The sequence below is a fragment of the Bubalus kerabau genome, chromosome 14 (assembly GCF_029407905.1).
Source record: "Bubalus kerabau isolate K-KA32 ecotype Philippines breed swamp buffalo chromosome 14, PCC_UOA_SB_1v2, whole genome shotgun sequence".
NCBI lineage: Eukaryota > Metazoa > Chordata > Mammalia > Artiodactyla > Bovidae > Bubalus > Bubalus kerabau.
In genome coordinates this window covers 35,725,212-35,750,573 of record NC_073637.1, presented here as the reverse complement: position 1 = coordinate 35,750,573, position 25,362 = coordinate 35,725,212, and the positions used below count along the sequence as shown (strand labels likewise).

Genomic DNA, 25,362 nt, shown 5'->3' with positions numbered 1-25,362 from the left:
CTGATTCGCATCCAGTCGGCGCACACGTGCCTGCACACAAGTGTGTACACACGTTTCTACACACCTCGCTTTCCCCTTTTTTTTTTTTTTTTAAAAATCGGGACTAGGAGTGCATCGTGCTTGTAAAAAAAAAAAAAAAAAAAGGAAAGAAACTTTCCTTTGTTCTTTTGGGCCTCTTCTATTCTGAGTAATGGAGTAGGAGTACCAAAAGGTTGCAATTAGTTCACTCGAATAAAAGACGCTGTCTGTGAGTCAGAGCTACCAGGTGGATAATTATTAACATATAAAAGCAGATGCGCTGTTTAAGGCAAAAGGGGCGGGGCGGGGGCAGGTCCGCCGTAGACAATGAAGGAGGGTCTCTGCCGACCGCCCGCTGCTTATTGTTTGGGCTCTAGAGACTGCTGCCTACAGCCCAATCCTCCTCCAGGGCTTCGTTCCTTGCTCGTCCCTCGGTCCCACTTCGGACCGTCAGAGTCCCCCAGCGCTGTCCGCCGGGGGCGCCGAGAAGCCAGAATCAGCCGCTCTTCTCTGACCGCCCTCTCTTCTGCTTTGCAGGTTGGCACCTTAGCGCCCGAGGGTGTCGCGAGCCGAGGCGGCGAGGACCGGGTGCCTCTGGCCCAGCCAGCCCGGCGGGATGCGGCCCCGGCAGCAGAGCTAACCGCCCCGACGCTGGGCACCCGGCGTACGCGCTCCGGGCGGCAGGCGGAGCGGCAGCGGCGGAGGGGATGCGCCCGGGACACGCCAGGATCCTGCTGCGCGCTCCCAGCCCGGGGTGGACCCTAAGTTGGGCTCATCGCAGGACCGCGCGGACCCCTGCCCTCCGGGGCACGCGGCTGCGGAGCCTCGGGACCACGACTGCGGTCAGGATGCACTGGGCACCTCCCAGCTGGTGAGGATGCCCCACAGCGCGGCTCTGCATCGCCAGCCCCGGTCCTTGGTGGGCACGACAGCCTGGGCCCGGCTTCAGCCCCTCGTGCCGGTGGATGCAAAGCTCCGGAGTCCTTGAGTGCGATCGGCGACCGAATCTGAATTCTGAGAGCCATGGACCGAGGCGCTGGGCTGGAGCCCCAGGCAGGAGAGCCGCAGGAAGCGCGCGCCAGGGTAGGAGCTGTCCAAGAGAAGTGTGAACCCGAGTCCTTCAGGTCCCAGAGTTTACCCGCCCTGAACAGCGCCTCCTGCCCGCCAGACCTGAGTCCCGCGAGTGAAGAAGGCTCCGAGCCCGCCCCCAGCCATCAGGAGTTGAAGTCAGACCCCTACCCGCCGGCCCCCAGCCCCTCCGCCCCGTCTACTTCGGCAGAGACGGCAGGACTGGCGGAACGTCGCCACGGGGTGGAAATCGCCAAAACCATGTCGGTGTCCTCCACTCTGGCCATGCTCCAGGGCAGAAGGTGCCTCTACGTGGTCCTCACCGATTCCCGTTGCTTCCTGGTTTGCATGTGCTTTTTAACCTTCATCCAGGCGTTGATGGTCTCCGGGTACCTGAGCAGCGTCATCACCACCATCGAAAGGCGCTACAGTCTGAAGAGCTCCGAGTCGGGGCTGCTGGTCAGTTGCTTTGACATTGGGAGCCTGGTGGTGGTGGTGTTCGTCAGCTACTTCGGCGGCCGGGGACGGCGGCCCCTGTGGCTGGCCGTGGGGGGTCTCCTCATCGCTGTGGGGGCTGCCCTCTTCGCCTTACCTCACTTCATCTCGCCGCCCTACCAGATCCAAGAGTTGAACGCCTCCGCCTCCAACTATGGCCTGTGTCAAAACGGCAACTCCTCGGTCAAGGTGGAGCCTCCCACCTGCCTGAAGGACTCGGGTGGCAACGACCACTGGGTCTACGTGGCTTTATTCGTGTGCGCACAGATTCTCATTGGAATGGGCTCCACACCTATTTATACCCTGGGACCAACCTACTTAGATGACAATGTCAAGAAAGAAAACGCATCGTTGTACCTAGGTAAGCCTTTCCTGCCCTCTTACCTGAGCTTGGACTCAAAAATGGAAAAGAAGAACTTTCTTTCACATTTAGTTGATGGTAGATATTATAGAGAATATATGGTGTTATATAATTTATATGTGTATACTTTAAGCAGTAAGCTTCTGTTTGCTTTTTGGTTTTTAAGCCTCCCTGTGGTGTGTTTTCAGTTCTGGAATTAAACAGTTGAGAGTTCTGTGACTTTTAAGACTCACACTTCACACTGGGCTTTTCCCAAGTAATACAGACTTTCACTGTGGAGTAGTGCTTCTCTTTCTTGCAGCCTGTCTTTGGAAAAGCTCTAGTTTATCAAGTTTATCTTCTCAAAGGGCTCAGGAAGGAATAGAAGTGACTGGTGTGTGAAGTGAGGTCATTGACAGCTTTCATCCACTGCTACTTCTTCCTGCCTCCAACAGCAGGAAGTACCCAGACTATAGGAAACAGCCTGTATTGTCTCTGTATCTGTATTTCTTACATATTGTCTGCTTCACTATTAAGAAAAAAACTTGAGTGATATCGAATGACTAGGTTATCTTTATGCAGAAGCAACCTCACAAGTTGTAAAGTTTATCCAAAGCTGTTTTTATTGTTGGTTTGAAGACCCTCAGTTCCATGAATTGGGAGAATAATGATTACTATTTTCTGAAAAGCAGTCGCTGGTGGATAGTGAAAGGGGAGTGAAAGTGATACTCAACAAAGAGGGCTATGCTTTTTCCTCAGGACGACTATTGTCCTTAGAGGATGTTGCAGCCCTTTGTAGTCCCCAGTAACTGGCCCAAATAAAGGGTTTTATACTTTGTTGTTATTATGAAATGCAAGAGAAAGAAATTTTTATTCAGGCAGGAAGGAATAGTTTGCTTGCTTTTAATTTTTTACTTTTGGCCCGTGATGGGTCTTGGTTGTGGTGCATGCGGGCTTCTCATTGTGGTGACTTCTTCTCTTGTTGGGGAGCACTGCAGGGTCTTAGTTCCCCCACCAGGGTTTGAACCTACATTCCGTGCATTGCAAATTGGGTTCTTAACCACTGGACCACCAGGGGAATCCCTTGCTTGTTACTTTCGCCTCCATGTTTTCTAATGTTTATTATGACAAATTTTCAAACTGTACAGAAAAGTTGAAATAGTAGTATAGTGAACATTAGTATATCCAACCACCTAGATTCAATAATTGTTCATTATTGTCATGTTTGCTGTATCAACCTGTGTGTGTTTGTGTAGAATATATATATATGTATATATATTGGGTAGGAGGTTAAGACTTTTGAAAGTAATTGTGGGTCCCTTTAAGTTCAGCACATGTCTTCTGAAATAAGGACATTCTCTTATATAACTCAGGAGCTTAAATACCCTATGAAAGTAACTATTCCATTGATTATCAAAGTCCAGTCCACATTCAAATCTTCATTGTCCACTCAGTGACTTTTTTAGCTATGTATTTTTTTCAAACCATGAGCCAGTCAAGATTCATTCAATCATTGCATTTGGTTGTTTGCTTTCTTAGTGTTTGATAAACTAGAAAACTGTATCAACTTTTTTCTGTTTCTACTACACAGACAAGGCTAATTTGTGGAATATTTTACATTCTAGAGTTATCTGATTATTTCCTTGTGGTGCACTTATCTCATTCCTCCACGTTCTATATTTCTTGTAAACTGGAAGTTCAGTCTAAACATGTAATTCAGTTCAGGCAAAATGTTTTTGGCCAGACTCCTTCATAGGTCGTGGTATGTGTTTTCTATTAGAGGCACCTGCCCATTCACTAGCGTTGTTGAGTTTAATCACTTAGTTGAGTTGGTTGATTGTCAGGTCTTTACACTGTAAACATATGTTTCTCTCTTTGAAAACAACCAGCAGTCTTTAGAGTGACATCTTGACTCTGTAAACATCCCAACTGTTTTCTTTCTGATCTTTTCCTCCATTTATTTTGAAAACTTGGGTCTCCCACCCACTTCTAGGTACCACTGACACGAAAAACACAGGCAGAGCCCCACACAAACAGAGAATATCTGATGTCAGAGCCCTGAGATTTAACTTTTCTGGTAGTGGTTGCCCCCCAAGAAGGGAGGGACTTCTCTGGTGGCTCAGATGGTAAAGAATCTACCTGTAATGAGGGCGAACCGGGTTTGATCCCTGCGTTGGGAAGATCTTCTGGAGAAGGCAATGACAACCACTCCAGTATTCTTGCCTGGAGAATCCTATGGACAGAGGAGCCTGGTAGGCTACAGTCATGGGGTCTCAAAAGAGTCAGACACGACTGAGCAACACTTTCACCAAGAAGGAAATTAGCGAGTGCATATTCAGTGCTGAGCAACTGTGCTCCTTGTGGGAAGACCAAAAAATGAGACACAGGCCCAGCGTCTGAGGTGCCTTCGATGTAATGAAGAAATATTTCCAGTTTAAGGTAATATCTAAAGTGACATGTGAAAGGGGAAGAAAGTCCTACAGATGGGATTTGCTTCCGCCTCCCCCGACCTCCTCCTCCTCTTCTTCATTTAGATATTGACTAATAATCATTTTTTATTATTAAGCCCACCAGGGCTTCCCTGGTGGCTCAGAGGTTAAAGCGTCTGCCTCCAATGCAGGAGACCAGAATTCAATTCCTGGGTTGGGAAGATCTCTGGAGAAGGAAACGGTAACCCACTCCAGTATACTTGCCTGGAGAATCCCATGGACGGAGAAGCCTGGTAGGCTACAGTCCACGGGGTCGCAGAGTCGGATACGATTGAGCGACTTAACTAACTAATAATCATTTTTTGGGAAAACGTCTTGATGCCTGCCTTCGGATACATTCTTGGTGTAACTCGTAGGAGTTCTGCTTTGTATTAAATGGATCTTGATAAAAGCTCCAGTGGTTTCGGTACCAGAAATCTTACCTGTGTTATTTCATCTAATGTTCTCAATGGCCTTAGGAGATGGGAATTGTTTCCCCTTTTTTTATGAATGAGGAAACTAAGGCCCAGAGAACTTAAGTGACTTGGTTATGGGTGTCAAACCCACACCGTCTGACCCCAAAGCCCTTGAACTTCTGAAAGCCCACTGAAACCAAAGGATGGGTCACATTCAGTAGGGTTCTGAATGGTGTAGAAGGATGCAGAACTGGCTTAACGTCCTCAAGACATAATCAAAACAAGACCATTCTTTAGACCTTTAAAGCAGTATTTACAGGTTGCTGCTGCTGCTGCTAAGTTGCTTCAGTCGTGTCCGACTCTGTGCGACCCCATAGACGGCAGCCCACCAGGCTCCCCTGTCCCTGGGACTCTCCAGGCAAGAACACTGGAGTGGGTTGCCATTTCCTTCTCCAATGCATGAAAGTGAAAAGTGAAAGTGAAGTCGCTCAGTTGTGTCCGACTTTCAGCGACCCTATGGACTGCAGCCCACCAGGCTCCTCCACCCATGGGATTTTCCAGGCAAAAGTACTGGAGTGGGTTGCCATTGCCTTCTCCGACAGGTTACCTCCATACAAACTTAAATCAGGGAGACTGCTATCTTCTTCCCTGGTAGCTCAGATGGTAAAGAATCTGCCTGTAATGTGGGAGACCTGGGTTCAATCCCTGGGTTGGGAATTTCCCCTGGAGGAGGGCATGGCAACCCACTCCAGTATTCTTGTCTGGAGAATCCCCATGGACAGAGGAACCCCCATGGTGGGCTACAGTTCATGGGGTCACAAAGAGTTGGACACAACTGAGTGACTAAACATATACACTATCTTAGCACGTGAGCAGTGTTAACCCATTATGACATGGATTTTTTCCTATTAATAAGTAACTAGGTGTATATTGTTGTGATTTTCTGCAAAACTGTTCTTCCATATTACCTTGTCCACTCCCCACCCATTTCTTAACTTTTTGGTCAGTCTTTCTAACTGATAACAACCACAGAATAAAGGGTGGGGAAATAAAAGCAGGTAGCAGGTTAGTAATTGCAATTGGGACCAAAATCTGAATTAAGTAGAAATCATTGAAATGGAATGTAAATATATACTTTAATCTTTTGAAAGTTCTGGCATTAACATACTGGCAGCTTTCCATGTAGAAGTGATGTGGTTGTAGATGTGACCCAGCGATCTTTACACACATTCAGTGCCCGAACTCCTCCTGCAAGGAGAGAGGTTCAGTGTCGACCTGGAGCATAGAGAAAACTTTGTAGGTAGGAAGAAGTAAGGCTAGCAACTGCATCATGATTTGCGATTGGATCTTAAGGAGAGAGAAAATGTGACCTTTTGCAAGGCACAAAATTCATGAATCAAACAGGGAAACAAGAAAGAATGACTAACCAGGTAGGAAAAGGGAAAAAAAAAAAGGATGCTTTTCTAAAATAGAAAGCCCCAATTCCAACTGAATGATTTTCAGGATAGGTGATGATGGGCCACGGGCCAGCCATTGGGCAGGTGGTGTGAGAGGGCAGCCACTCCACCTCCCTGGCATGTCCGCTGTCCCTTCAGACCACAGACAAGCGTCAGAGTCTGCACAGTGCCTTAGAAAGAGCCCCAGACCAGGAGGCAGCTGACTTATATTTTAGTCTGGCTCTACCAAACTAAAATACAGTTTGGTCAGGAGACTTTAGACAAATTCCTTAACTTCTCCAGCTTCTGTTTGCACTTAGGGCTTATTCCATTTGTTTCCTGCATGGTGATATTTTTTTAAAAAATTTATTTATTGTTGACTGAAAGATAATTGCTTTACCATATTGTGTTGTTTTCTGTCATGCATCAACATGAATCAGCATAGGTATACATATGTCCCCTCCCTCTTGAACCTCCCTCCCACTTTCCACCCCATCTCACCCCTCTCGTTTGTCACAGAGCCCGGTTTGGGTTCCCTGAGTCATACAGCAGTTCCCACTGCTATCTATGTTACATATGGTAGTGTATACATTTCCATGCTACTCTCTCCATTCGTTTTACCCTCTCCTTCCCCCTCTGCTCCGCACTGTGATATTAAAAAAAAAAAAAGTTTTATTGACAAAGGTCTTTCCTTTAATTAAAAACATTTCTTTCTTTCTTTATTTTTGGCTGTTCTGGGTCTTTGTTGTTTAGTGCAGGCTTTCTCTAGTTGGAGTGATGTGTGGCTACTCTCTAGTTGTGGTGTGTGAGCTTCTCATTGTGGTGACTTCTTGCAAAGCACAGACTCGCGGGCTTGCAGGCTTAGTAACTGAGGCACGTGGGCGCAGTAGTTGCTGTGTTAGGGCCTACTTGTCCTGCAGCATGTGGGATCTTCCGGGTAAGAATCCACCATGCTCCCAGGGAAGCCCCCTCACTGTGATATTTTGAGGACCAAATGGGATTACGTGTGCAAGCACTGTGCCAGCAGCACTTCAGTTTGTTAGAGCTGAATTCAAACTCATCCTAAAGAGCGAGCAGAGTGAGGAGCAGGAGATATTCTACTCCGTTTGTGTCTGGAAATGTTTAAACATATCTCTTTATAATTGGGAAGAAGGAAAGAACCATTATGTAGGAAATGAGAACACCGAGAAATCACTCCTTATACATTGTACAAGACAATCCTTCTCTTTCTTTTCTTTCTTATTTTTTTTTACATTTTGAATATTTAATTGCTCATGCTTTTAAAAAACTTATGTAGAATATTGGCTTTATTCTTTATGTTGTACAATATATCCTTGTAGCTTATTTTACACATAATAGTTTGCACCTCTCAATCCCCTACCCTGTTATTGTCCCTTCCCCACTGGTAACCAGTAATTTGTTCTTTATATTTATTACTTTTTTTTCTGTTATAATCACTAGTTTGTTGCATTTTTAAGATTTCACATGATAAGTGACATCATACAATATTTGTCTTTCTCTATCTGACTTATTTCACTTAGCATAATACCTACCCTGGTGGCTCAGACTGTAAAGAATCTGCCTACAATGCAGGAGACCCAGGTTCTACCCCTGGGTCAGGGAGATCCCCTGGGGAAGGAAATGGCAACTCACTCCAGTACTTTTGCCTGGAGAACTCCACGGACAGAGGAGCCTAGCGGGCTAGCATCCATGGAATTGCAAAGAGTTGGACACGACTGAGCAATTTTCACTTGGAGGATGGACCTCCAAGTCCATCCATATTGTTGAAAATGGTAAAGTTTTGTTCTTTCTTATGGCTGAGTAATACTCCATTGTATATGTGTACCACATCTTCTTTATTGATTCATCTGTTAATGTAATGTTAATGTTAACTTAGATTGCTTCCATACCTTGGCAGTTATAAATAATGCAGCTATGAACATTGAGGTACATGTATCTTTCTGAATTAGTGCTTTTGTTTCTTTTGGATATATACCCAGGAATGGAACTGCTGGATCATATGGAAGCTCTATTTTTAGTTTTTTGAGAAACCTCCATACTGTTTTCCACATGTCTGTACCAATTTACATTCCCACCAACAGCATAGGAGGGTTCTGTTTCCTCTGTACAGAAAAATCTTGATCAGTGTTGGGAAAATGTTATATTCTGATTAGTTGCATTTTCTGAAGCTCCAAGGTTTTACTGCCAGAACTTTCTGCTTGGCAACCTTTGACGACTATCTTTCTTTAACGTATGAACATTTATGTAATGTATATTTGGGCTTACTGTAACGTAACAAAAGCTCCTTTGAAGTCTGAAGGCCTGTGGTGTCCCAGCTTCACCACTGTGTTGTCTTCATTGTCCACCTTGCGTGGACAGGATGTTGTTGAGAAAGAACTGAAAGTGAAAGTGAAGTCGCTCAGTTGTGTCTGACTCTTTGCGACCCTGTGGGCTGTAGCCCGCCAGGCTCCTCCGTCCATGGGATTTTGCAGGCAAGAATACTGGAGTGGGTTGCCATTTTCTCCAGGGATCTTCCCGACCCGGGAATCTAACTCTGGTCTCCCACATTACAGGCAGACTCTTAACCCTCTAAGCCACCAGAGAATCCCAACAAATAAGAACTGGTTCCAAATTTGGTTCCAAATTGCAAATAAATTAAAAAAGTCAGAACTATCAATAATTCTATTATTATTTTAAAATACATTTCTTTTTTTTTTCCTTTAGCCACAGACTTTATTGTTTGAATATTTGCAGCTGTCATTCTATATACAAATTTTAATTTCTTCCAGAACTCTCTATTCCATATTGCTAGGTCACTTCACTCTCCATTTTCTGCCACGTTTCCATCAAGAAGTATTTCCCCAGATCACAGTCTGCCTGGTTGTGTGTTGTTGTTGTTTAGTTGCTAAGTTGTAGTCGACTCTCTGTGATGCTGTGGACTGTAGCCTACTGGGCTCTTCTGTCCATGAGATTTCCCAGGCAAATACATTCTTGATGCTTCTTCTTCTTCTTCTTTTTTTTTTTTTTTTGACATTTCTTTAGTCTTTTAAAAGTAAAATGAGCTTGAAATTAATTGAGTTCTATTTCATCAAGATTTTAGAGTTGAATAAACATATATATGTGTGTTTATTGACTGTCTCTGTCTCTCTCCATCTATCTGGCATAGCTTGCTCTTTCTGAGTATGAAAACCCTTAAAGCTATCTTTTTTAAATATGTAATTAGAAAAAAGAAAAGGAGTCACTTCTTCAAAACATTGTCTAGAAAATCTTCATCTGTTTTTTAGTGATGTTTTATTAGAACAGTCTATGTCTCCATATAAGATTTTGTCTATAGTCATAAAAACAATGAAAGATACACATACATATCTTTCAACTCAGCGTTCCTTAGAAACATATAACCAAGTGTATCTCTGGCTTTGCTAGTTAGGGAGTTATTCATCATGAACAATAGGCCAGCTCGGGTAGGCGGTCAAGGGCCATCGAGCCTTCCCTGGTGCCCGCGACTTCCTCTCTCTGCCTGCCCGGCCCTTGTTAGTAGAGGCTGTTGCACCTCAGGCATCGCACCTGTCCCCTAGAGAAGGAGAACGTGGGGGAGGCAGTGTCCATTTACTCTTGAGGATGTCCCATTGGCCAGAATGGAGTACCTGGCCTCTCCTAGCTAACAGGATTTTGGAGAAGGCAGGCTTTAGATTTTCCAGTCTGTGTGGGAGAGGAAGGCAGGTAAGATGAGAGTGGCAAGAGTACTGAGTGACCTCTAGTTACATCTCCCACACTGGTCACATGTTCTCTTCTGCCTTGGTAGCCAGAGATTTCAGGCCTTTCCCCCCCATCACTATATTTTTAATAATATATATTTTTAAAATTTATTTTTTGGCTGCGTTGCTCAGCATATAGGATCTTAGTTCCCCAGCCAGAGGTTGAACCCCTGTCTTCTGCGTCCCTGCATTGGAAGTGGGGTATCTTAACCACTGGACTACTGAGGAAGTCCCTGACCCTTTTATATATTATTATTTTTTGGCTGTGCCATGAGGCATGTGGGATCTTGGTTCCCCAACCAGGGATCAAACCTGCACCCCCTGCATGGGAGGCTCAGAGTCTTAACCAGTAGACCTCCAGGGAAGTCCCTCCACTGATCACTATTAATAACCTCTCTTAAGTGTCTTGTAGCATGAGCTCTCCAGATCTTTTTGTTGGGATTTTGAAAGGACATAATAAATAGTACCTTTCCCCTTCACTTGAGTTTTGAGCTAATTGAGAAATAAGGAGTAAAAACATGGGAGCCAAAGAATCAGTTTTTAGAACTGATGGAAGTGAGGTTGAAAATGCAGTTCATATCTTTGTGCACATAGGCTTTTTAATAATCCCACCATTACACAGACATACCCAACCAGCTACCAGTAATGCTGACCCTCATCCACATGGCACTCCTGGGTCTCCCCATGTGGGTGGGAGGACCAGGAAGGGGTGGTATAGACGAGTCTTGTGCCCACAAGGAGCAGGGTGGAATTTTTACTCCCTGTTCGCAAACTCACTCCCAAGAGATAAAGAAGAGGAGATGATCTGAGCACCCCCAGTTTATTTTCAAATTCATCTGTCATGTTAATTCCCTGCTGCTTTCCCAGGGAGGAGCAGTGATGGGGGAGTCTGGTGAGCCAAGAGAGTAAAGATCATGTGAACACACAGTCTAAGACTTCGAACTGGGCATTTGTTCTGCTTTAATTTTGCTCATCTTGTTTACAGTGTGTTCATCTTTGTAAGCCACACACAATCCCTTGGGGAAGTAGGCTCTGTACAGATCATGAATAAATAAAAAAATAATCTCCACTGGAAGCTAATACGAGGGAGAGGTATTTGAGGCAATGATCCGGGACGCCTGGAGGAGGAATTACTGGGATGGATGCAGGGCAGAGCTGTGAGCACAGCTGGGCGTCGGTGGCTCTGGCAGCTCCTGGCTCGGGTGTTGGTGGGTTTCATGTATACCTGGGGCAGTTCATTTGTGGGTACATCTTCTGCCCCCTGGCAGTTCCTGAATTTACATCAGCTGCCTGGTGGCTGCCTTTGGCCTCTTAAGAAAAATTAGTCATCTAAGATGCTGATAAACTTCAGATTCTACCTGAAAAGCAGGTTTCCTGCATCCCTGTGGAAAAGGTGGTGGGTGCACCTTGATTTAATTCAGCCCACTTGCCAACAGCAGAGAACAGTTTTGTAGTAGTATTCATGATCCATCTTTCACATTGCTATGAATTCTGTTATCTCTGTCCTTCTGAAACTTTAAGGTATGTGTGTGAATCACCACGGTATCTTTTCAAATGCAGATTCTGCTTCTGAAAGTCTGGGGTGGGGCCTGTGACCCTGCATTTTTAACATGCTGCCAGGTGAGGTCAGTGCAGCTGGTCCAGGGGCCCCGTTTTGTGCAACAAGGGTCTAAAGACCACAGATCTTTGACTCTTTTCACAAGTGAAGGGTCTCCCTCTGGGCTTGGGGTTGGAGCCACTGTTGGCAAATGCTGCTGATTGAACTTCTATTTTATCAGAAAGAACCCTACCTTCTCTTACTGCATTTGTAAAAGCAAGATGTCAGTTTGGGGTGTTTCATAAGTTGTGGCTACTTTTTTGAATTCCATCGTGATTACTGCTGAGTCCACCGAGAGAGTGGCTTGGGACAAAAGATGTACGTTTTTCTATTAACTTTCTTTTCCTCTTACCACCCTGGAGACTCAGGGTGGACAGGCTTCTCTGTGTCAGTGGAACTCTGCTTGTCAGGGGCAAGTGTGAGCTCTACAAACCCAGTGAGCTCACTTTATAAGGCCCTCTGGTAGGGGAAAAGCAAACAAACCCACACACTTGGCTCTGCTTTTTAAACCATCTAAAAATTTTAGCAGTGAATTGGGAGTTTGGTGACAGACACATACAAGACCTGGGTATTTTGGAGATGGTTTTGGAGGCTGGAGGTCAGAAATTTGCCAAAGGTGATCAGGCAGAAAAGGGCTGGGCTGGACTGGCTGGCTGACTTTTCTCCTGCAGTGATAGACAAGCCAGAATGTGTCCTAGAGATCACCTCATTCAGGCTCATTTGTAAAAACTGATCGTTTGACACATGAGGGAACCTGGACTCCAAAAGAAGGGATCTGTGCTATGGAAAACTCTGTGGCGTTTCTTCAAAAAATATGACCCACTTCTTTTTAAAAATTATTTCGTTTTTGTCTGTGCTGAGTCTTCGTTCCTATGCAAGGGCTTTCCTCTAGTTGCGGGGAGTTGGGGCTACTCTCCAGTTGCGTTGTGCGGCCATCTCATTGTGACGGCTTCTCTTGTTGTGCTTCCCAGGCTCTAGAGCGCAGGCTCAGTAGTTGCGGCGCATGGGTTTAGTTGTCCTGCAGCATGTGGGATCTTCATGGACCAGGCATCAAACTGGAGACCCCTGCACTGCAGGGTGGATTCTTAACCACTGGACTACCAGGGAAGCCCCTACTATCTACTTCTGGGTATATAGCCACAAGAATGGAAAGCAGGATCTTGAAGAGATATCTGCACACCCACTTTCATAGCAGCTTTATTCACCATAGCCGAGAAGTGGAAGCAGCTCAAATGTCCATTAGATGGATGAATGGATACAAAATGTCTTATATACTTGTATTACTACTACTAAGTCACTTCAGTCCTGTCTGACTCTGTGTGACCCCATGGACTGCGGCCTACCAGGCTTCCCTGTCCATGGGATTCTCCAGGCAAGAACACTGGAGTGGGTTGCCATTTCCTTCTCCAATGCATGAAAGTGGAAAGTGAAAGTAAAGTCGCTCAGTCGTGTCCGACTCTCTATATATACGTATAATGGGATGTTATTCAGCCTTGAAAAGGAAATGCTGACACGTTGAGAACATCCTGTTAAGTGAGATAAGACAGTCCCCAAAAGACAAATACTGTATAATTTTACTTATGTGAGGCATCTAAAGGGCTTCCCAGGTGGCACTAGTGGTAAAGAATCCTCTCGCCAACACAGGAGACAAAAGACACGGGTTCGATTCCTGGGTCAGGAAGATCCCCTGGAGAAGGAAATGGCGACCCACTCCAGTATTCTTGCCTGGAGAATCCCATGGACAGAGGAGCCTGACAGGTTACAGTCTATGGAGTCACAAAGAGGCAGACATGATTGAGCAAAGAGCGCGATGATGAAGCATCTAAAATACTCAGATTTACAGAGACGGAAAGGAGAATGGAGGGGGGCCTGAGGGGAGGGGGTAAAGAGGGGAGGGATGGGGAGCTAGTATTTAATGGGTATAGCATTTCAGTTTTGCATGATGGAAAGTTCCAGCAGTCTGTTGCGCAGCAACCTGAATATACTTAACACTACTGAACTGTACACTTAAAATTAGTTATGATGGTTAAAAAAAATAAAACATGCAGAGATTTGCCCAAATCATACAGCCAACTTGTTTTGAGTCTGAACTGATTTACAGATTATAAACCAGTCTGTATAAAAAAATCATTACCAAGTAAATGAAAATTTGGAGAAGTCCACGTCCTTGGATGATGAGTTACTTCTCCCCGACCTATGCCATGTTCTAGCACACGTAGATTGACATGTGTCTGTATTTCAACTATGGGAATTTTTTTTTTCAAGGGTGTGGGAATTTCAAGCCATTGCTGTGGGCATCATTTTGTTTTATTTTTCCTTTAGCCATCGACTTTATTGTTTGAATATTTGCAACTATTATTCTATACACAAGTGTTAATTTCTTACAAGACTCTGTATTCCATATTGCTAGGTCACTTCACTCTCCATTTTATGCCACATATCCAACAAGAAGTATGTTCCCAAATCAATCTGTTTGATTATGTGTTGTTGTTGTTCAGTTATGAAGTTGTGTTTGACTCTGCAATGCCTGCCAGCCTCATCTGCCCATGGGATTTCCCAGGCAAGAATACTGTAGTGGAATGTGGCCATCATTTTAGAAAGAAGGAATAGAGATTTCGGAAAAGAGAAGGAGGTAAAGTGAATTTTAGAGTAGACATTTTAGGAATGAAGCCTTCGGAGAGACATGAAGGTGATGAAACATACCTGGGTGTTTAAATTGTTCTCTTGGGCTTCTCTGGTGGCTCAGCAGTAAAGAATCCACCTGCAATGCAGGAACTGCAGGAGATTCAGATTTGATCCCTGGGTAGGGCAGATTCCCTGGAGGAGGGCATAGCAACCCACTTCAGTATTCTTGCCTGGGAAATCCCAGGGACAGAGGAGCCTGGTGGGCTACAGTCTATAGAGTTGGACACGACTGAAGTGACTTAGTGTGCATACACTTGTGTCTTTTGGGGAAAATTTTCGGAAATTGAGACTTGGGTCCGTGCTTTCGTATTCTGTGCTGGAGCTGGTGCTCTCGTCTTCCTGGTCTAGAGAAAAGAAATGGAGATTTCACCGTTGTCTGGTCTTCCTCCTCTGGGCTCATTCTCGGCATCCAGGTGTTATATGCTCTGAATTCAGCTCCCATGCAAAGCTGCATAGGTTATAGGTCCTTCTGAAACAGTGGTTTTCACCTTGAGGTAATTCCTCTTACTCCTGGTGGACACACCTGTTAGTGTCTGGAGTCATTTTTGGTGGTCACAGTTTGGAGGAGGCCTAGTGGCATTTAGTGATATTTTGGCCCATGTTGCTGCTGAACTTCTTATAGTGCACAGGACAGATCCCTCAACAAGGAATTACCCTAAAAAGAATGGTCACTAGTGATGCTCTAAACTTTTTTCATCTTAAGCATTCAAGTTAAAATATTATGATATTTTGTGTTTCTTTTGTCTTGGGACTGGAAGTAGAAATCTCCAGGTCATGGAATTAGAGAACACTGAAAGGATGGAGGAGACTCAGGGAAGACACGTCTTTGTAAATAGGAAGGCCTTTTAGCAAACAGGGATTCCCTGGTGGCTCAGACAGTAAAGAGTCTGCCTGCAATGCGGGAGACCCAGGTTTGATCCTTGAGTTGGGAAGATCCCCAGGAGAAGGAAATGGCCACCCACTCCAGGAATCTTGCCTGGAAAGTCCCATGGACGTAGGAGCCTGGTAGGCTACAGTCCATGGGGTCGCAGAGTCAGACGTGACTGAGTGACTTCACTTTCTAGCAAACAAGAGATAGGAAATACAGTTAGCCATGCAGTGCTCATTGCTACATCATTACCCAGTAGATATCATATTATCTGTACTATATTTTTTTATTAGATCATGGGAGATACTATAGTTATTTAAAACGTCACTAAGTTGTGTCCGACTCTTGTGAGCCCTCCAGGCTCCTCTATCCTTGGGATTTCCCAAGCAAGAATACTGGAGTGGGTTGGCATTTCCTTCTCCAGGGCATCTTTCCAACTCAGGGATCAAACCTGCATCCTGCATTGGCAGACGGATTCTTTACCACTGAACCGCCTGGGAAACCTCGGAGATACTAAAGTGTGGCGTAACAGATTATTTTTAGTGGGTGTGGAAACATGAAAGGGTTCATGGTTTTTATTGTGACTTCACTTCCCGTCAGTTTAAAAGGTTTTTTCCTTTTGGTTGCACCCACTGACTTTTGTGATCTTAGCTCCCCCGAATGGGGATTGAACCTGAGCCACAGCAGTGAAAGCTGGGAGTCCTAACCACTGGAATATTGGAGAATTCCCTAAAAGTTTTTACCTGTATAGGTTTTTCTGCACAGTTTTGGAGTTGAGAGTATTGTAACCTTTGAAAAGGAAATGATGTGTGTGTGTGCGCATGTATGTACTAAGGGGAGTGGTATGTCATTTCCCCCTCTGAGGTCTGTTTCAAAGGATGGTGGATTTAGTAAAAGAAAACATTGAGATGGGGAATTCTGGAAAACTCTAAAGCAATTAATCAGCATTTAAAAGCAGAGTTCACCAGCTGAATAATTAGATGTCACGAGGAGATGTAGGGTAGATTTAATGAGGGATTTAAGGCCTAAAAATTCTCTGAAAAATAAATGAGCTTAATTAACTAAAAAGAAAAAACCTTTGGTATGGTTTCATAGATGGGATCTAACAAGGGCTATTTTTGAATGTTTAAGGATGGCAGGCATTGTGTTAAATGCATTATCATCTTATTTTATCCTCAAAACAAGTCTATGTGGCAGGTGCAACTTTTCACCTTTTTTATTGTGAGTTTAAAAACACATAACATTAAAATTACTATCACCATTTTAAAGTGTACAATTTAGTAGTGTTAACTATATTCCCATTGTGCAGCAGATCTCTAATTCTTTTTCATTTTATAATATTGAAACTGTGTACCCACTAAACACAATTTCCCTTCTCTTCAGCCCTTGGCAACCACCTTTCTACTTTTTGTTTGTATGGTTTTGACTACTTTAGATATTACATCATTTACTTACACACTGTTTCTCCTTTTGTAACAAGCTTAATTCACTCAACGTAATGTCCCTGAGGTTTATCCATGTTGTAGTATATGACAGGATTTCCTTATTTTTTTTTTCAGGGCTGCATAATATTCCATTATATGTGCATACCATGTTAAAAAAATACTCGTCCGTTGATGGACACTTGGGCTGCTTCTACTTCTTGGCTATTGTGAATAATGCTGCTATGAATGTGAGTGTGCAAATAACTCTTTGAGATCCTGATTTAAATACTTTTGGGTATATACCTAGAAGGGAGATTGCTGGATCATTTAGTAGCTCTGCTTTTCACTTTTTGAGGAACTTCCATACTGTTTTCTGTAGTGGCTACATCTTTTCATGTTCCCACCAATAGTGTATATGTGTTTGAACTTCTCTGCTTCCCCACCAGTACTTTTTTGTCCTTTTGATAGTGGCCATCCTATGTGTGTGAGATGTTATCTCATTATAGTTTTGATTTGCATTTCTCTAATGATTAGTAATGTTGAACATCTTTCTATGCCAAAGCCTTTGACTGTGTGGATCACAATAAACTGGAAAATTCTGAAAGAGATGGGAATACCAGACCACCTGACCTGCCTCTTGAGAAACCTATATGCAGGTCAGGAAGCAACAGTTAGAACTGGACATGGAACAACAGACTGGTTCCAAATAGGAAAGGAGTACGTCAAGGCTGTATATTGTCACCCTGCTTATTTAACTTCTATGCAGAGTACATCATGAGAAACACTGGACTGGAAGAAGCACAAGCTGGAATCAAGATTGCCGGGAGAAATATCAATAACCTCAGATATGCAGATGACACCACCCTTATGGCAGAAAGTGAAGAGGAACTCAAAAGCCTCTTGATGAAAGTGAAAGAGGAGAGTGAAAAAGTTGTCTTAAAACTCAACATTCAGAAAACGAAGATCATGGCATCTGGTCCCATCCCTTCATGGGAAATAGATGGGGAAACAGTGGAAACAGTGTCAGACTTTATTTTGGGGGGCTCCAAAATCACTGCAGATGGTGGTTGCAGCCATGAAATTAAAAGATGCTTACTCCTTGGAAGGAAAGTTATGACCAACCTAGATAGCATATTCAAAAGCAGAGACATTACTTTGCCAACAAAGGTTCATCTAGTCAAGGCTATGGTTTTTCCAGTGGTCATGTATGGATGTGAGAGTTGGACTGTGAAGAAAGCTGAGCACTGAAGAATTGATGCTTTTGAACTGTGGTGTTGGAGAAGACTCTTGAGAGTCCCTTGGACTGCAAGCAGATCCAACCAGTCCATCCTAAAGGAGACCAGTCCTGGGTATTCATTGGAAGGACTGATGCTGAAGCTGAAACTCCAATACTTTGGCCACCTCATGCAAAGAGTTGACTCATTGGAAAAGACTCTGATGCTGGGAGGGATTGGGGGCAGGAGGAGAAGGGGATGACAAAGGATGAGATGGCTGGATGGCATCACCAACTCGATGGACATGGGTTTCGGTGGACTTCAGGAGTTGGTGATGGACAGGGTGGCCTGGCGTGCTGTGATTCATGGGGTTGCAAAGAGTCAGAGATGACTGAGCGACTGAACTGAACTGAACTAAACTGAATATCTTTCCATTTGCTTATTGGCCATTTGTACATCTTCTTTGGAGAAATATCTGTTTAAGTCCTTTGTGATTTTTAAATCAGATTACTTTTTGTTATTGTTAGCCTATAGAAGCTATGTTTATTCTGGATCTCAAACTCTTATCAGATATATGATTTGTAATTATTTTCTTCCATTCTGTAGGTTACCTTCTCACTCTGTTGATAGTTTCTTTCCATGTGCAGATGTTTTTAAGTTTGCTGTAGTCTCATTTGTCTATTTTATATTTTGCTGCCTTTGCTTTTGGTGTTATATCCAAGAAATGATTGTCAAATATAATATCTTAAAGCTTATCTCCTATGTTTTCATCTAGGAGTTCAGTAGTTTTAGGCCTTATATTTAGGTCTTTAATGCAGTTTGAATTAATTTTTGTGGCAACCCACTCCAGTATTCTTGCCTGGAGAATTCCATGGACAGAGGAGCCTGGTGGGCTACAGTCCATGGGGTTTCAAAGAGTCGGACATGACCGACTGACTAATTTTATTTAGGTCTTTAATGCATTTTGGATTAATTTTTGTGTACAGAGTAAGGTAAGAGTTCACCTTCACTCTTCTACATGTGGATATCCAGTTTCCAAAATCACTTACTGAGGAGGCTGCTGCTGCTGCTGCTAAGTCGCTTCAGTCGTGTCCAACTCTGTGCGACCTCATAGACGGCAGCCCACCAGGCTCTGCTGTCCCTGGGATTCTCCAGGCAAGAACACTGGAGTGGGTTGCCATTTCCTTCTCCAATGCATGAAAGTGAAAAGTGAAAGTGAAGTCACTCAATTGTGTCCGACTCTTAGCGACCCCATGGACTGCAGCCTACCAGGCTCCTCTGTCCATGGGATTTTCCAGGCCAAGAGTACTGGAGTGGGTTGCCATTTCCTGAGGAGGCTAGCCTTTCCCATTGTGTAGTCTTGGCTTCCTGGTTGAAGCAGCTACTTTTATTTTTCACATTTTGTAGATGAGAAAATCAAAGTTAAATAGTGTGCTCACCCTGAGAAAACCATAATCCAAAAAGACACAGGTATCCCGGTGTTCACTGCAACTCTATTTACAATAGCTAGGACATGGAAGCAACCTAGATGTCCACCAACAGATGAATGGATAAAGAAGTTTTGGTACATATATATAATCGAGTATTACTCAGCCATAAAAAGAAATGAATGTTTTTCTTTTTAAAAAATTATTTTATTGTTTGCAGGTATTTAAGTTTTCCTGAGGATAAATACCTAGAATTGAAATTGTTGGTTTTAGATAAGGTTCCTTTACAAGGAGCCATCAAATGAATTTTTAATGTTATCACATTATAGCATTATAGTTTATTTTTTTTTTACTATTAGAAAATTTATTTATTTATTTGTTTTTTCAGTTCTGTACAAAGAAATGAATTTGAGTCAGTTCTAGTGAAGTGGATGAAACCTAGAGTCTGTTATATAGAATGAAGTAAGTCAGAAAGAGAAAAGCAAATATTATGTATTAATCCATATATATGGAATCTAGAAAAATCATACTGATGAACCTATTTGCAGGGCAGGAATATAGACACAGTCATAGAACTTAGACTTGTGGACACAGCGGGAGAAGGAGGGAGTGGAACAAATTGAGAGATTAGCATCGAAACATATACATTACCATATGTAAATAGATAGCTAGTGAGAAGTTATGGAACATAGGGAGCTCAACCCAGTGCTCTGTGACAACCTAGACCGGTGGGATAGGATGGAGTGTTGGGGGGAGAGATTCAAGAGGGAGGGGACATATGTATACTTATGGCTGACTCACATTGTTGCATGGCAGAAAGCAACACAACATTGTAAAGCAGTTATCCTTCAATTAAAAATAAAAAAGTAACAATGTGCTTAAGGAAAAGTGGCAAAACCAGCACTCAGGGTCAGTGTTCAAAGCCTGAGCTCTAAATATTGACATTAGGGAGAAGGGAGGGGAGGAAGACGTTTATAAGTCTATGATGTAACTTTGGCTTAGTTTCTTAATTTTATTATGTATAAAGGAGATGAGGAGGCAAGATTAGTGGCTTCTTAGATTCCTGTTGCCTCTTCAGTTTTTTTGTTCTGTGCTTCATTCAGCCTGGCTTAATATGATATTTTTTCAACAATTTTATTTATTTTTTAATTGGTGGAAAATGCTTTACAATTTTGTGTTGATTTCTGCTGTACAACAGTGCGAATCAATCATAATTATATATATATATATATATATATATCCCTTCCCTCTTGGGCCTCCCTCCCCTTTCCCCCTCCCCTTAATCTGATCTAGTTCTGGAACTTGGGACTTAGATCTGGAGAGGAGTTATTGCCTGTTCTGTTTTTCTTGAGCCATCGGAAGTGAGTCTCTTGGGCGCTTCCTCTACACCCTGGTGACTTGAGTGATGTCGCCATGTCACAGCTGTCCACAGGGAGTCAGACATTCCTTTTGCTCCTTTTCCAGGCAGCTGTGTATTACCTGATGGTATTCAGACTCTTCTTCCTCTCCTGGAGGTTATGATGCCTTGTGAAACTGTCACCCCGGAAAGATGCTAATCCCTGTTACCTAATATAACCTGGGAAGAAGGCAGGTGCAGGCTACTCTTGCTTAAAAGTAAAGACCATATTCATGTAATTAATATTTTCAGCAGGATGAAATTACATAATTTGCAAGTGTCTGAAATGGACTTGTGTTGTTCCTGATTTTCTAGCATGTGAACTTGTGAGACTTCTTAGCTATAATACTTTAATAATAATAATAATAATTAATAATAGGTTTTGGTCTTGTTAGGTGTTTTCCTGATCTTTTTGGCCTTGAGTTCTTATGAAGGACATAGAAGTTCTAAGATGCTTTTTAAAAAAAGAATGTATATATGTATATAACTGAGCCACTTTGCTATATAACAGAGATTGGTACAACATTGTCAATCAACCATACTTCAATAAAAAAGATTTTTTTAGTGAGGAGAGGGGAGAAATTTAAGTGAACAGGACTGTGAAGTGAATTCTAGACCTAGCATTCTGGCTGTAAATCAGCCTCTGATCAGTGTGTAAAGAGGGACTGATAATCCTAGTTTGCAAAGTGTCTTTGAATTGCTAGGCAAAAGATTTGCTGTTATTTTGTCTAGAAATGTGCTTATGTCCCTGGTGTTTAATTGCAACTGGAAGGGGAAACTTTCCTAATTTGAACTGCATTTTAATGGCTTTCCTTTAGGTGGAGGGCCACAACAGCTTTTAGCAAGATGCAAAATACTTCATGAGATAAATCTGAAAAGTTTCCTGTAAGAAAAGACTTGCTTAAAAAGTATATATTGGGATAATGATTCTGAAATTTGGATTTGCTGGTCTTTAAGATGTCTCTTTCAGAGAAGGCAATGGCACCCCACTCCAGTACTCTTGCCTGGAAAATCCCCTGGATGGAGGAGCCTGGTGGGCTGCAGTCCATGGGGTCGCTAGGAGTCAGACACGACTGAGCGACTTCACTTTCACTTTTCACTTTCAAGCATTGGAGAAGGAAACGGCAACTCACTCCAGTGTTCTTGCCTGGAGAATCCCAGGGACGGCAGAGCCTGGTTGGCTGTCGTCTATGGGGTCGCACAGAGTCAGACACGACTGAAGCGACTTAGCAGCAGCAGCAGCAGCAAGATGTCGCTTGCTCCTTGGAAGAAAAGCTATGACCAACCTAAACAGCATATTAAAAAGCAGAGATGTGACTGCGAACAAAAGTCCATCTAGTCAAAGCTATGGTTTTTCCAGTAGTCATGTATGGATGTGAGAGTTGGACTATAAAACAAAGCTGAGCATGGAAGAATCGATGCTTTTGAACTGTGGTGTTGGAGAAGACTCTTGAGCATCCCTTGGACTGCAAGGAGATCCACGCAGTCCATCCTATAGGAAATCAGTCCTGAATATTCATTGGAAAGACTGATGCTGAAGCTGAAACTCCAATACTTTGGCCACCTGATGCGAAGAACTGACTTCCCTGGAAAAGACCCTGATGTTGGAAAAGATTGAAAGCAAGAGAAGGGGATGACAGACGATGAGATGGTTGGATGGCATCACCAGCTCGATGGACATGAGTTTGAGCAAGCTCCGGGAGTTGGTGGTAGACAGAGAAGTCTGGTATGCTGCAGTCCATGGGGTCGCAAAGAGTCAGACCACGAGTGAGTGACTGAACTGAACAGAACTGAAGATGTCTCTGGTTATTTCATTCTTGTGAAACTCACAAAAGAAGTTAGTTTTCATTTCTTTCATTAGGGTTGTTGGAAAACAGAGGTGGCTAAATGCAAGGACAGAAGAAAGATGGGTGATTATCTTACAGTTGCTGGATTTAGCTTTTTGGGTGTGCAGTGTTCTTCTTTATACGTTCTTTCTTTCCTGTTCTAGAGCCGCTGCTGTCAGGGAAAGGCCTGGGGGCCCTCACTTGGGTTTTCACTGGATGTTTAATTTATTCACCTGTATAATTGCCAACATCCGCTGGATCATGGAAAAAGCAAGAGAGTTCCAGAAAAACATCTATTTCTGCTTTATTGACTATGCCAAAGCCTTTGACTGTGTGGATCACAATAAACTGTGGAAAATTCTCAAAGAGATGGGAATACCAGACCACCTGATCTGCCTCTTGAGAAATCTGTATGCAGGTCAGGAAGCAACAGTTAGAACTGGACATGGAACAACTGACTGGTTCCAAATAGGAAAAGGAGTTCATCAAGGCTGTATATTGTCACCCTGTTTATTTAACTTCTATGCAGAGTACATCATGAGAAACGCTGGGCTGGAAGAGGCACAAGCTGGAATCAAGATTGCCAGGAGAAATCTCAATAACCTCAGATATGCAGATGACACCACCCTTATGGCAGAAAGTGAAGAGGAACTCAAAAGCCTCTTGATGAAAGTGAAAGTGGAGAGTGAAAAAGTTGGCTTAAAGCTCAACATTCAGAAAACGAAGATCATGGCATCCGGTCCCATCACTTCATGGGAAATAGATGGGGAAACAGTGGACACAGTGTCAGACTTTATTTTTCTGGGCTCCAAAATCACTACAGATGGTGACTGCAGCCATGAAATTAAAAGACGCTTAATCCTTGGAAGGAAAGTTATGACCAACCTAGACAGAATATTCAAAAGCAGAGACATTACTTTGCCAACAAAGGTTCGTCTAGTCAAGGCTATGGTTTTTCCTGTGGTCATGTATGGATGTGAGAGTTGGGCTGTGAAGAAGGCTGAGTGCCGAAGAATTGATGCTTTTGAACTGTGGTGTTGGAGAAGACTCTTGAGAGTCTCTTGGACTGTAAGGAGATCCAACCAGTCCATTCTGAAGGACATCAGCCCTGGGATTTCATTGGAAGGAATGATGCTAACGCTGAAACTCCAGTACTTTGGCCACCTCATGCGAAGAGTTGACTCATTGGAAAAGACTCTGATGCTGGGAGGGATTGGGGGCAGGAAGAGAAGGGCATGACAGAGGATGAGATGGCTGGATGGCATCACTGACTCGATGGACGTGAGTCTGAGTGAACTCCTGGAGTTGGTGATGGACAGGGAGGCCTGGCGTGCTGTGATTCATGGGGTCTCAAAGAGTTGGACATGACTGAGCGACTGATCTGATCTGATCTGATCTGATGAAGTATCATTCCACTTTGCATGCATGGCTAATTTAGAACTTAAACCTTCCACGTCATCCAGTCTTGGAGAAATGATAAACCACATATAGGGATCAATTTGTAATTTGACACAAACTCATCTGTAATTACAGACATAACTGATCACGTTACAAACCTTTCAGGACCTTAGTAAAATAACCCAGTTTGACCACACCAGAAGACTTCTGATTTAATCTATGATGATTTTTTTAAAAGGCTTAATTGGGGATTGGAGCAGTGGGAGAGGAGAGTCACTATATACTGTATACTGTACTTCTAAAAACTAACCCTAAAAAGTGACTCCTGGTCCCCAAGGAATTTGCAGTATAGTTTGTCTATTTAACACCATCTATTCTGAACAATTTAAAATGATCTGTGAGCTGTGTTACCTCCAGTAACTCTATTGACATTTCAGGGTTTCCATTTTCGAATTTGTAAATTGATGCAATTGAATTACAGTGTCTTGAGGGGTCTTCCTGGACTATGCTTTCTGATTTCTTCTGGACCTCTGTGGTGTAGATCCTGAAGTTAGCGTATTTGAGGCAGTTGAATCTTATACTTAAAAGTGTGGCTATTGGAGCCAGGCTGCTTGGACCTCTGCCAGGGCCAGGGGTATAGCCTGGGGCGGGATCTGTGGCCTCTCTCTCTTTAAGCCCAACCTCTGTTAACACTTGGATCATTGTGAGCTACTGGTGGTTTAGACGGTAAACAATCTGCCTGTAATGCAGATTTGGGTTTGATCCCTGGGTCAGGAAGATCCCCTGGAGAGGGGAATGGCTATCCACTCCAGTATTCTTGCCTGGAGAATTCCACGGACAGAGGAGCCAAAGAGCCTGGTGGGCTACAGTCCATGAGATCACAAACAGTAGGACATGACTGACTGACTAACACCTCTTTTGTGAGTTAACGTGTGACGCACTTAAAACAGGACCTGGCCTGGCATGCAGTTAAACACTCAAAGTGGGTTGTCATTATTAAAAATAAAATTAATTCTGCTTGGGAAGAGAGTGGTGTGAGCTTTCGTTGTGGCTGGCAGGGCACTGCATCCTTGGGGTTATTCTGGACAGGTTGCTGCACTGACTGCCCCTGCTTGGGTCAGCATGTGTTAGGCTGGCCCTGAGCGGGTGGGCAGAGGCACATACATGGTTCCTTTATATCAGGGTTTCTTGGCTGGGCAGCTCCTCTCCTGGAGTCACCCAGCCTCTGTCCCAACTCTCCATAGGCATGCCCGGACTCTGTGCTTCGTTGGATCTGCAGGGTCTGTAATCTCCCCCAGAAAGTAAAGAGTGACTACAGGGAGAAAGAAGACAAGGCTTTCGGGTTATTAATAGCTTCCTGACAGGAGGCTCTTGCTATCGGCTACAGATAATTGTAATGGGAGCTGTCGGCTATAATCAAGTTTAATTGCTAAGGAGCGCAGGAAGGTAGCCCGAAGCAAGTATGCTCTTGGGCTGTCTTTGTGCTTTTTCTGTCCTATTCTAGACTTAAGAATCTCTGATCAGGTCTCCA

The 25,362-nt window shown here is 43.6% G+C and overlaps 1 protein-coding gene across 3 annotated transcripts in view; it reads left to right on the top strand.

Moving 5' to 3' along the window:
• Positions 1-25,362, top strand: part of SLCO5A1 (solute carrier organic anion transporter family member 5A1) — a 215,610-nt gene that overhangs the window by 63,728 nt on the left and 126,520 nt on the right. For all 3 annotated transcript variants that reach the window (XM_055546211.1, XM_055546213.1, XM_055546210.1), the window contains exon 2: positions 556-1,942. In XM_055546211.1, coding sequence (XP_055402186.1) covers positions 1,042-1,942 — 901 coding nt within the window. In that variant the 5' untranslated portion in view covers positions 556-1,041. The remainder of the gene's footprint in view (positions 1-555; positions 1,943-25,362) is intronic.